The sequence below is a fragment of the Sceloporus occidentalis genome, unplaced genomic scaffold (genome assembly GCF_023333645.1).
Source record: "Sceloporus occidentalis isolate IW3139 unplaced genomic scaffold, rSceOcc1.0.p SCAF_7, whole genome shotgun sequence".
In the NCBI taxonomy this organism is placed as follows: domain Eukaryota; kingdom Metazoa; phylum Chordata; class Lepidosauria; order Squamata; family Phrynosomatidae; genus Sceloporus; species Sceloporus occidentalis.
This window is the reverse complement of record NW_028316987.1, coordinates 69553206-69566873: the sequence shown is the minus strand read 5'-3', so window position 1 is coordinate 69566873 and position 13668 is coordinate 69553206. Positions and strand designations below refer to the sequence as shown.

Genomic DNA, 13668 nt, shown 5'->3' with positions numbered 1-13668 from the left:
GAGTGGGTAAGGAGGGTGACAAATGCCTCACTGCAGCAAGGCAGATTTCCATTTTTCCTAAAGGAGGCTGTGGTGAGGCTGTTACAGAAAAAGACCTCCCTGGATCTTACTGTTTTGGATAACTATAGGCCAGTCTCTAATACTCCATTCTTGGGCAAGGTTCTGGAGCAAGTGGTGACCTCCCAGCTTCAGGGATTTCTGAATGAAATGGATTATCTAGATCCATTTCCATCTGGCTTCAGACTTGGGTGTGGCACAGAGACAGCTCTGGTCACCTTGGTGGATGCCCTATACAGGAAACTGGACAGGGGGAATGTGTCCCTATTGGTCCTGCTGGATCCCTCAGTGGCATTCGATACCATCAACCATGGTATCCTTCTGGCTTTCTGGGATGGGACTTGGGGACACTGTTATGCAGTGTTATGCTGATGACATCCAACTCTATCTCCTTTCCATCTGATTCCGAGGAAGCTGTCTCTGTACTGAACCGGTGTCTGATGTCAATTATGGACTGGATGAGAGTAAACAAATTGAAGCTTAACCCAGACAAGACAGAGGTGCTCCTGGTCAGTCGTAAGGCAGATCAGGGAATTGGGGCTTTGCCTGTGCTGGATGGGGTTACACTCCCCCTGAAACCTCAGGCTTGCAGCTTGGGTGTGCTCCTGCGCTCCAGTCTGAGCCTGGATGCCCAGGTCTCAGCAGTGGCCAGGGGTGCATTTACACAGCTTAAACCTGTGTACCAGCTGTGCCTGTTCTTGAGACATCAGATCGGGCTACGGTGACACACTCCTTGATTACATGGAATACTGCAACACACTCTACATGGGGCTGCCTTTGGAAACTGTTCAGAAGCTTCAGTGGGTTCAAAATGTTGCAACCAGAATGCTGACCAGGGCTATCATAGAGAGTGTATAACTCCCTTATTAAAATAGCTGCACTGGCTACCTGTTCGTTTTTGGGCACAATTCAAAGTGTTGGTCATGACCTATAAAGCCCTACACATCTTGGGTCCATGCTATTTGAAGACCATGTCTCCCCATATGAACCTGCGAGAGCCCTAAGATCTTCAGGATCTTCGGTTCCGCTAAGATCACAGGTTCACCTGGTGAGGACACGAGAGAGAGCCTTCTCAGTGGCTGCTTCCACCCTCTGGAATTCCCTTCCTTGGGAGCCCCCTCCCTGATGGCCTTTTGCAAAACATTTTTATGCCAGCAGGCTTTCTGTATATAATGCATAGCAGGGTGAATTTATAGAGCAGGTGGGGTTTTAGTCTGTTTTAACTTATGTATTTTTATGTGGTTTTATATTGGATATAGACGTTTTAATTGTTTTTAATTTTATTGCAATTTTAAAGGTTTTATTTCAGAGCCTCCTTGGGTCCCTCCTGGGAGAAGGGCAGGATATAAATGAATTAAATTAAATTAAATTAAATTAAATAATAGAGATTGCAGGGGAGGTGACAACTCTCCCCAAAGCAGAAGCCAGAGGGTATCTGATGAAATCCCCAGGGGAAACGGGAGGTATGTCTCAAGATGCTCAAAAGATTGGCTGTTTCTTAGTTGAAAAGCCTGACAAGTTTTGAGCATGGGTATGCTTTTAAGGCATTACATACAGAGCTATATAAAATCAGAAGAGATTCAGTGTGGGTAGTGATTTGAGAATTGGACGACGAATCTGGAGAACAAGGTTTGGATTCCCACTCAGCCATGTAAGTCTACTGGATGATAAGTCCCACTCTCTTAGCCTCAGAGAATGGCAAAAGCAAATGCTCTCTGAACAAATCTTGCCAAGGAAATCCCATGATAAGTTCACCTTATGGTTGCCATAGATCGGAAAGGACTTGAAGGCACATAACAACAACATAACAACTTAATAAAAAGACAGCACACAAATCATTAACATCACATTACATGAGGTCATGATTATTTTTGTAAATTGCCTATAGCCTTTACATAACCACTTAGAACTGAAACCTCAGCAAGGAAGTCCAAAGACTTTTATTGGTAGAAAGAAAACATGTGAACAAAGGCTGAATGTTTCCTCATTTAGGCCCTGGGGACCAAAGATGGTGATTTTAAAATCCATGCACCCTTACTTCAATAGTGTTTACTTTCTCTACTGTCTAAAATCTTAATGTTGTAGACTATTGATATTAGAAGTGGCTACATTGATGTCTCCTCTTTGTTTCTTAAGTGGTCTGGTTATCATCCCCACATAAAAATTTAAACATTTGCACTATATGACATACCAGTAAATAACAAAAGGACTACTGCAAGTATTAAAGTGGTATAAAATATATATTTTTGGTTTACGTGGTTTCTTAAATGGATCATCTTGGAAGTGTACCTGCAATAGATACTCTATATTGTCGAGAGGAAAACCCATGCATCCATTCTGTGGAGTTGGAGCTTCCTTATCTCTGGAGTACAGTTAATCAGGGCATATGAGAACTCCTAGGGCTATTGTATATTACCCTAAATACTCCCATTCCCATTTGTTTTTCTCAGTCCCTCTCTCATGTTCTCTTATTATTTCTCATATACAAATCTTTTTATAAACTTCATTGGCAATTTTGAGTTGATGGGCATAATAGAAAATCCTGAAATTAATACTGCTATCAGAAATAATGAGAGGAGATAAAAGAAGTGAAACGTGGGGGGAAACAGAAAAATCATTACCTGGATATGACAGTTCAGTTGCAGATCAGTGTCTTTAGCTTTCTGTTGTCTTAGTGGTAGATGCTAGTCTTTCTCTGATGTATGTGTGAGGTGACAAGTTACCACTGGCACTTTGGCATCTGTAGCAACACATGACTTGTCATGTCACATTGGTTAAATATGCCATATCTTAGCAATATTAAATATGCATATTAAATATGCATTACACTGTGAGCATTAAATATACATTACAGAGCAAAATAAAATATGGGCACAACCTATAATAGGTTCAACAGGAAAAGGTTTTGAGGTTAGCATTTGACAGATTTGATGTAATTTTTATATGAAGTGACTGGTTTGGATCCTCCAGTATTAAAACATTAAAAATATATATTTGTATTTTAAAAGAACAGTGTAGCCAACTGATTTTGTCAGGTCTGAGGACAAATATAATAAATTCTGAAAAAAAATAATAAAATGTTGATAATTCTCTTTTATAATTATCTAGGCTTGGTTTTAGTTTTACACTTGGAAATGCACCAAACTCTGTTTTTGTGTAGATTTAGAGGTGAATTGTGTGGAGTCTGTGTGTGGGAAGAGATATGACATGCAAACTTAGATTTTGGAATGTTCCAGATTTCAGGGTATCTGCAAAGTGTTCATATGATGTAACTTTTTTTTGGTAAACTTTTTTACAGTAACCTTTTTAAGTGGGTGTGTTGATTAACAGCATTTTCCATAAATCTTGTCTTTCAGCATCTCTCTTGAAAGGTCTGAAACATGCAAACATTGTCCTGCTTCATGATATCATTCACACAAAAGAGACATTGACACTGGTATTTGAGTTTGTGGTAAGTCAACATAATTTTAATTTTCTGTTATCTAAGCCACAAAACAAAATGGTTGCCATTAGGTAAAATAGATCTGGATAATTCACATCATAAGTTTTTTACTGCTCACTGCAATAGTTACATTAGGTTTTGCTACAAAGGTTTGTTTGTATGGTACATTTTTAGTTCTTCATAAGTTGTACAAATCCCTACTGCATTAAGTTATACTGGCGTTTTATGCTTCTTTGAGATCTTTTGGTTTTGTTGTGCTTTTTATTATCCTTCACCCCACCTTCTTTTGAATTGTGATTTCACAAGTGGTCCAACGTTTAATTTAATTGTTTGCTTAATTTTATGTCTGTTTACCTTGATTTTTGCATGTATATAATATAAATATTGCTTCAATATGTGTTGTGTGCTTCTGGGTTCCAGAGGGTCTAAACCCTAAAGTATGGGTTGTAAATATTTTAAAGAGATTAAGTATACCAAATAGCAGTTTGCTGCTTAAGTACTCACCTGCAAACCATAGTCAACAAATGACTGTGTGTAGGCTGCGTGCTTGGAAAAAAGGTGAAGTGCTTAGTCTTTTCTGTATATCCATTATAGGAGCCAAGTGTGTTGGGCCAGAAGGGAAGCTTCCTCCATTGCACTCAGTATATAAATGCAGTGGGCTGCTACAACAGGAAGAGAAGACACACCTCCTCTTTTCTTAGCAAGGGCAGAGCAGTCTTGTATATGGCTAATAAATTTTACGCATCTATTTGCAAGACTGAACTATATTAGCCTCAAAGAAGTAGACATTGGTGTAATGTAAAGTGGAACCTTCAGTAACTTATAGTAAATTATATGATGATTACAGACCTATTTTATTGGGAGTGGTGGTGGTTAGCTATTTTAAGGCTTAGAAAGAGATGGAGAGGAGCAACATGCAAGTCTTTCTAACTGTCTATTGTTGCACCTGGTAGTTTATGTTTTAATAAGCAGTGTCAGAAAAAGTTTGATCAATTTAATTTGTACTCCATGCTTGCCTTTCCTTGATTTGGATTCCAGCTATTAATTAAAACTTCAATTTGCACTGTACACAATGTAATGATCTAATTTGGTTCAGAGCATTGCTTTGTGAAGTCTTGGGTTTGAACTCCTAATTAGTCATCCTACATTTCTTAAGACAAACATATGGTATTTGTGCAGAAGTGCTTCAGAATTTAACTGCAGTATTTTGTAATGTGAAATAATAATTGACCCCCATCCCCAATTCCTACAACTGGAGTTGAGAATATTATAATTTAAAAGAAGCAAATGACTCTCAGATAAGCTTTGGGTTTAGATAGTATTTATTTTTGAATGTTAATAAAGCTGTACAATTTTCATTTAATGAGTCTTAGTAGAGCTGCGTTCCAGTGACAAATCTGCCATAATTTGACTGTAAGGCAACTGGTGCAAAATCATTTTAGGCATGACACTGGAGGCGATAATAGATAATTTTGTAAAATAAATAAATAAATAAATAAATAAATAAATAAATGGGAATTCTGGTGTCATTTAGGTGCAAACTGAGTAACTAACTGTTAGGTCATAACTTTTAATATTTTGTAACAAAAAATAGTAGAATGGAGTAGAGTAGAATGGTTTGCCTTGTGTTAGTTGCAACTAAAGCTATATCTGTACAGTCGGCCCTTGGTATTTGTGGACTTGCCATCCACGGATTTAACCATTTGCGGATGGCAAGCCAACATTGATGCGTTACCATTAGGGGCAGCTTCCATTGTCTCTAGTGGTGGCATGTGTACACAGTCACACTGCCATTAGGGACAGTGGAGGCTTACCTGAAGTCCCATTACTATTGTCTCTAATGGTGGTGCAGCTGTGTGCACACGCTGCCATCAGGGACAATGGAGGCTTACCTGAAGTTCAGTTGTCCTTAGTGGTGGTGTAGCCATCTTTATGGGGACAATGGGGATTATCCCTAATGACACAGCCATATGCACACACCACCATTGAAGCTTTGTTGTCCCTAATGGTGGTGTACCACATGCATGTGCCACCACTGGAGACAATGAAACTTGAGCATCCACAGATTTTGGTATCTGTGGGCTGTGTGTGTCTGGAAGAGATCACCAGCCGATACCAAGGGCCAACTGTATAAGTGAACAGTGCCTGCCTTAACATTATGAAGAGTGAGAAAACTGCTTTAGATAGTAGGGTGAAAGAAATGGCAAACAGCACCACTTCTGCCCACTGGGAGATCCTCTCAGACCCGTAGCTAGGCTGGGGCTACCGGGGCACTGCCTCGGGGGCCCCAGCCAAAGGAGCCCCCAAAGAGATGAGGCTCTTTTGTCTGCTGCAACAGAGTTGCCATAAGTGCTGTGGAGCAGTGCTGTGACACGTTTGGACATGGCGCACGAGCCACTTCATTGACACGCACCCTGTGTAAAGGGCAGTGTGCCAAGATGGCACCTGTGGCATGCGGTAGGACTCAGGAGCATGTGAACGCTCCACTCTAGTATGTTCGAACTTTAACAAATATAAGGGCCCTGCATATACTTTCTGCCCCAGGGCCCCTAAAGGCCTAGCTACGGGCCTGGTTCCTCTGGTGCTACTGCCTTAATTACCACCCACTTTTCCTAATCTCCCATGTTGGTGCTGACTGTTACTTCTCCTTCTCTCTCCCATGGCCTGTTCATCCCAAGGAGAGGTTGTGTCTACACCAGAGACCCAAAAGGAATAGAGAGGGAATGACAGGAGAAGAATGAGCAGCAAGTACTAAGGGACTGTGAGGTAGGAAAGAAAGGGAAAAAAAATAGAAACTGCTGGTAATTGTAAAGGGGAGATGGATGTATAAATGTGGTAACTTCAAAATTAGAGCAATAAATCAGAGAGCAGCTGCTGTGTCTCCCAGTCTTCCCCTATATCAGCCTTTCTCAAATAGTGGGGCGGGCCCCCCAGGGGGGGTGCGAGGCTCCGTAAAGGGGGGGGGCGCGAGGCTCTGTTATGCAGAGGTGAACTTATAACAATTTTATAGACAAATGATACTATTTACAGTCACGCGGGGGGCGCGAAATGTTTTCTTCTTCCGGGGGGGGGGGGCATGACAGAAAATAATTGAGAAGCACTGCCCTATATTAAGGATGGAGGGAGAAGATAAGTCATGGCAGATTTCTTATTTCACTTTTCTCCGAAGAGGAATTTACTTGATGGCTTACGTGAAGTCAATGCCAAGCAGAACCAGAGGGACTTTTTTTTTTAACGTGGTGGGGCAGAGACTGTCACACAGACTCACAGGGGTCAATTTTGGATGGAAGTGAGACTTTTCCTACCTGAAGAGTTGAGGAAGCTTGGGCCACTGGTGCAGATAAAAACAGAGACCAGGAAATTAGTGAAAAAGTTCCACTACGTTACATTTATTCATATTCTGAAAGGCTAAATAATGTACAGTTATGTTTCTGTTGAAAATGGTTTGTTAAAAGTTAGTTCTAACTTGATATTACATTTATGTTACGTAATATATTGTTCTTAAAAGCCTTACTGAAGGTAAAAAATCTCATCCAAGGTTTTTCTCTTTTGTTACATTTTTGTTCCTTTTATTTTGCTTATGCAAGAAGTAAACAACTCCATGAGCCCTCTTTCTCATCAACCCACCCAATGCAAGTAAATGAGAGAGGTTAAAAAGGGATAAACATAACACAAAGAAGATGCAGGAAACAAGAGCCCTTTCCTATAAACTGAAATCCAGACCCACCTACTGCTCCATGTTTGCAGTTTTCTTGGGGCATTTCAGGACTTTTATTGTTAGCTGCCCTTGAGTCAGCCTTGACTCATGGCTAGGGTTGCCATAACCCCGTTGCAACCGGGATTTTCCCGGTTTTGGCTGCACCTGCCTGGTCACGGCACGGGTGCAGCCAAAAACCGGGAAAAGCCCGGTTGCAGCGGGGTTGCTGGGCAACCCTGGGGCCTCGCTGCCCTCCTCCTCCTCCCCCGCGCATGGCCGCGCGGAGGAAAATGAGGGCAGCGAGGCCTGAGGCGGAGGAGGCTGCAGGGAGGCGGCGCCTCTTGGGCGCAGCCGCGCCAACCTCCCCGCCTCCCTGCAGCCTCCTCCCTCCTTCCTGGCCTCCGCTGGGGCCAGGAACGAGGTAAGGCCGCGGCGATCGTCGCCGGGCTCCCCGCCTCCTTCCTGGTCCCTGCGGGGGCCAGGAACGAGGCGAGGCCCAGGCGATCGCCGCCGGGCTCCCCGCCTCCTTCCTGGCCTCCGCTGGGGCCAGGAACGAGGCGAGGCCCAGGCGATCGCCGCCGGGCTCCTCGCCTCCTTCCTGGTCCCTGCCGGGGTCAGGAACGAGGCGAGGCCCAGGCGATCGCCGCCGGGCTCCTCGCCTCCTTCCTGGTCCCCGCCGGGGCCAGGAACGAGGCGAGGCCCAGGCGATCGCCGCCGGGCTCCTCACCTCCTTCCTGGCCTCCGCCGGGGCCAGGAACGAGGCGAGGCCCAGGCGATCGCCGCCGGGCTCCTCGCCTCGTTCCTGGCCTCCGCTGGGGCCAGGAACGAGGCGAGGCCCCGATCCTGGCCTCCGATCGCGGCGGGGCCCAGGCGGGGAGGGAAAGCCTCCTTAAGTGGAGGCTTTCCCTCGCCGCTTGGCCTCTGCTCCCCGCCGCGATCGCCAGGAAAATGTAGGACAGAATTTTCAAATGTAGGACACAATTTGTGTGTCCTACATTTGAAAATTCTGTCCTACATTTTTCCCGGTTTTGAGGTCCGGCGCTATGGCAACCCTACTCATGGCAATCTCATGGGCAAGACATCTCCAAGCCCCCCTATTGTCAACCACTCTTTTTAGATCCTGCTGGCTCAGGACTCTGGCTTCTCTGATTTAGGAGTTTTCACACAGCTAAAAAAACCTAGCTCACTTTTCCCGGTTTGAATCCTCTCCTGGGATGCAGCCAGATATTATTGCTCGCATTTTGCCGCCGATGCCACCTCCTGCCAATTTGCAAACTTAGGAGCTTCCCGGCTTTGCAAATCAGCCTGCTGGACACGGCTTCTAGGTGGGTTTTAGGTGGGAGGCAGCATCGGCAGCAAAATGCAAGCAATAATATCCTGCTGCATCCCAGAAGAGGATTCAAATTGGGAAAGGTAAGCCATTTTTTAAAATCTGTGCAAAAAACTCCTGAGTCTAACCATCTGGCATGCAGTCTTCATCAGGACTATAACCCCATAATAAAGATTGATTGATTGCTTCACTGTGGATCCATGACTCAGTTCCTCTTAAGTTCCATTTCTTGTCTCCCTCTTCCTCAAATGTTCTTCATGATTTCCTTCCATTTCTCAGGATCACTGTGTGATAGATAAAAGAGAAAGAGCCACAATACAGTACAGTAAAACAGAAAAAAAGAACTTCATATTCAGAACATAACACATTCTTTTTTGTTATTTGAAAACCAAAAGCAACCTCAAGGAACATGTTCCAAAAGTTGTCTTAAAATGATGTTTCACATTAGCTGAGGAGCTGATATGCCAGCCTACTCACTTGCCTGCATGAGATTTCTTGTTCATTTTGGTCAGTGATAAAATGCAAGGTTGTTGTAGACAGTAGCTTGCTCACAAGGTGGAATTGGGAAACTACCAGTCTACCTACCTGTCAAATTGTTGCTGTCATTTTTGTTTAGCATATAAATTGTAAGTTGTGCAAAAACAACTAACTTAAAGAATTGTCAGTTTGAATTTAAGAGCAAACCATGATTTTTCACAAGTTAGGAAAGAGAAGGGGGAAGTGTGAAAACCTAGTATAAATCATTTATATAAGCCTATATACTAGAAATACTATTTGATCTTTTGTATATTTCTGTGGTTTGGTGTTATACTGAAAGAGCCAGTGTGAGGTTCTTAAGCAGCCTGAAAACATGGAAATTTACAGCTTCACTGAACTTTGGTTGGACTAGTAACCTTTGTTCCATTAAGTGCCAGTGATGTGCAGGTTTGCCAAAGAGTAATCTCAAAAGGCTAATGAGTACTTAGCATTATTATTTAAATATACTGTTATCAATAACAGGAGTCAAAGCAACATATTTCTCTGTATATAAGAAATGAAAAGATATCATAGCTTCAATTATGATTTTAATATTTATGTGCCAAAAATAAATGAGAATTTTGTAATTGAAAAATGTTTACCAATGAAAACAATAAAAACAAGCACAGAAGAGAACAACAAAAAAAGAGAAATGGTAACATTTTGCCACCGACAGTTATTCATTACTATTGGCTTTGTATCAGGAAGTGGCATTTCTTTCCATTTTGTGTATACAGTATTCAGATAGTAAACATTAAGAGTAATTCATACTTGGTTGTTGTATCTGTTACGTGAATGGATAAACAGCAACTACCATGTAAGTTCAGCAGTCATATCAGAGCTGACTGGAAAAGTAACTTACCAAATAAAATGGTTATGAAAAAGCAATGTTGATACTCAGCAATCTCAATCTTGCTAGGACTGTTTCAGAGAAGAGCCTGCTGTCTTCTCTACCTCATATACAAATTGTACACCTGACATTCAAAGCAAGTCCTGCTCTGATCATACCATAAATGGTAAACCACAAATGAATCCAGTTTTGTGCAACTTTGACTTCCATGATGGGGAGATAAGTGGGACGCAAATGTAAGAAATAACTTGATATGTTGTGTTCTTTGCTTCTGATACGTAGAGGTCGAACTTGTATTGGCTAGTATGTACACTTAATTTAGAAGTACCTTCTTTGTACTTTTTTTCCTGGTTTTAACATTCATACAGATTAATATGTGAAAAAGTGAAAAGTTCAATCATAGAATTCATAAATCAAACCTAATTAAACTTAGACTCCAGTCATGCATGTACTTACTTAGGCATTTGGCTGCAAGGGTAAATAATTATTGTGTCATCCATGACACTGATGCATAAGTTAAGATCATTATAACCTTTATACTATGCTGTACTGTAGATTTCAGAACAACATTAATCTGGTCAGATTTCCAAATACAAAAAAAGTGGCAGATTTGATATGATATAATTTGAATTATAAGAAAATAGTAATTTAAACAGCAAACAATATCAGTTATGGAAATTCAAAGATATAGCTGTGTTAATGTGAGGAATCAGTATGTAGAGAGATCTTGTGGCACCTTTGAGACTAACTGAAAGAAAGATGTTAGCAGCATGAGCTTTCATAGACGTAAGTCTACTTTCTCAGATGCATTTGGTGGAGTAGAAAGCCAAGGACAAACCTATATTTGCCATTAGTGTGTGAGAATGTCAATTCAAAATCAAAATCCTTTGTGTATTGAAATGAAGTAGTAAGTCTACAAAGGCTATGGAAACTAGTCTGTAGGTGAGGAGAATAGATGAGTGTGGGAAACAGAGAGGGATGTGATGAACAGGTCAAGGGCTCCCCATGAGGATGGGGGTTAGATAGTATTGAAATGTGTGTAGTGTGCCAGGAAACCATTATCTTTATTCAACCAATTGTAGTTGGACTGTAGTCTGTTGATGAATTCCAATTCAGCTCCATTTCTGTTTCTCTTTCCAATCTTCCTTTGTAGGTCTTTTGTTCAAGAACTGCTGTTCTGAGGTCTGAGATGGAATGCTCAGGGAGACTGAAATGTTCTGCCACTGATTTTTGTGCATTCCTATTCTTAATGCCTGACTTGTGTCCATTTATGCTCTGGGACATTGACTGGCCTGTTTACCTGATGTAAAGTGCTGAAGGGCATTGCTAACATAGAAAGGCCTAATAACATCAACCACAATATTAGGAAGACTTTCATGTGCTCATTCTCCAATGTAATTTATGCCATACTATGTCAGCAAGGAACACTGTATACATGCATGACTGGAGTCTAAGTTTAATTAGTTTTCCCTGTGAAGGGTGCAGGCAATGGACAAATCTAAGTTTTTGATCATTAAAGTTTCTGACCAAACTAACTGAGGAGAAAATATTGGAAAAAATGATGTAAATGTTTTCCTGTCTTTTTGGACATTTAAGTGATATTAAGTAATTAGTTTTGTGAAACCGTATCAAGCTACAATATGTAGTGGATTAGAAATCTTCATAGCAGTTGTTGTAGAGTGTGATAATCAATATCTTTGACCTCTTGAAATAAAGCCAATTTCATCTCCTTATAGCCCAAGGATACAATACTGGCATATCATAATAAGGCTTATTACATTTATTATCAAGCAAAGCCCTTGTACAATGGATGTCTTTTAGTTATACTGTATAGACCATAGAAAAATGATTTTTCCTCAAGAAATTTCTTAAATTGGATTTGCTCCCCCCCCCCCTTTTTTTTTTTTAAGGCACCACTTTAAGACCTTGGAGGCTCACTGCTTACTCTCCATTACTTTGGATGGAAAAAGAGGATTTCCCTAAGAAATGGGGTCAATTTTGTTTGACTAAATTTTGTCAAAATCTGCTTTTTAGATCTTCCAAACTGCTGTGGCAAAGCTTCATGGGAATGCCTTACATTTTTCTTCTCAACCTGAAACTTAACAGCATAGTGCCATAATTCCCATAAAAAACAGTAACGGCCTATAGGGCTTAAAAGCAACTTTTTAATATAACTTCAGTAATTCAATAATTATTTACCCTTGCAGCCAAATGCCTAATATAACTTTGTTCAGAAGGGATGACTCAAATCCAGATTTTCTTGATTCTTTTCCAATATGGTTTTATGGAAGGCTTTTGTACCTATAGCTACTTTGCATGGTTTCCCCCAGAAATTGAACAGGGATTGTGGGTTTGTTGGTTGTGGACATTCTTGATATCATTAATATCATTCTGGTTTTTTTTTCCTTTTTCTTTGCCTGCAATAGGCCTAGGAGTCATCATTCTACAATGATTTCATTCTTTTCTTCTTCTTCAGTAATTTATATTCTGACAGTCTTTTCAGAATAAAAAGGCACAACATATTACATACATATGTTGACTAATGAAGTGCTCCAAAGAATTTCAGAAGGAAATCTTCCTAGGAGTATTGCAACATTTGGTTGTTCTGATACATAACCTATACTCTGGGCAAAAGGCCACTGTGGGAACAGAATATAAGGAAACAGAATGATTTTCAGTTGGCAAGGGTACATTTTATCATTTTATCTGTTTCATTTACTGACATAAAATATTTGGCAGAAAGTGGGATTAGGCTTGGAGGGAGGATAATTTTCTGTATCTTGGCTCAGTAATAAAGTGATAAATGGGAGTCCCTCCATTTATCAGAGGGTTAAAATGTGTGAAGAGCTACAGTTACATTTTAATGACGTAGCATCACAGAGGTGACAAGACAGAAACTGGGCAGTTGGGGAGAAACATGAACTTTCAAGATGGTTCTGAGGAGCGGTTTTAAAAAGCCTGAGTCACCACAAGGTTCTTTGTCTCTGGTTCTCTCTAACCAGAGAGGCTTCTGACCAAGTGCTCTGGATTTGGGAAGTCTGGTCGAAGTGGGGCAAAACAGTCCTGGCTCCCAGTTATCCCATCAATATCAATGACTACAAATCCCATCTGATTATGTGAATAAGATTAGGAGAATGTACCAGCCATTCATGTTAGGCTATTTTGATTCTTTTCTTGATTTGGCTGAAATTATTTTACTCTATAGCTTATACTTTCTGTCTTTGCCTGAAGGATGAGATGGTGCTTCATTTAAGAGATAACATTTTGCTATAGATTTTCTTTACTTAGAATAAAACTTTTCCCTAAAAATACCTACCACTCTCACACTGCCTCTTTCACATGCCTTAGCTCAGCAAGAACTAGCTCTTCCCCAAAAATGGGAGGAAGGAGACAGAATAATTTCTGCAAGGAGGGGCCCTGGAATACCTGGCAATGTCCCACTGCATTGCCAGAGAGGGGTAGGCAAATAATCAGGGAGGGTGTGTTCCCATTCAGCTCAGGCAGGAGAGGAGGGGGCTTCTCCTGTCTTAGCTCAGTAATAAATAAAAATTGAGACTATAGCCAAGTCAGAAGACTAAGACTTAGAAAGTTAGCTATGGAAGAACTAGATAAGATTGTCAAGTGCAAAAATATAGCACTGAATATCAAAGTAGGGATCATCCACACAATAGTATTTCCCACTTCTATGTATGGTTGTGAAAATTGGATAGTCAAGAAAGAAAGAAAACCAACTCATTTGAAAAATAGTGCTGGATAAGATTTCTACAGTTGCTGTT

General features: G+C 41.1%; 1 protein-coding gene across 5 annotated transcripts in view; it reads left to right on the top strand.

The window, feature by feature from the left end:
* The window catches only part of CDK14 (cyclin dependent kinase 14), a 286357-nt gene that overhangs the window by 121830 nt on the left and 150859 nt on the right, over positions 1-13668 (top strand). For all 5 annotated transcript variants that reach the window (XM_089533256.1, XM_089533258.1, XM_089533257.1 and 2 more), the window contains one exon: positions 3414-3508. In XM_089533256.1, the coding sequence (XP_089389382.1) occupies positions 3414-3508 (95 nt within the window). The remainder of the gene's footprint in view (positions 1-3413; positions 3509-13668) is intronic.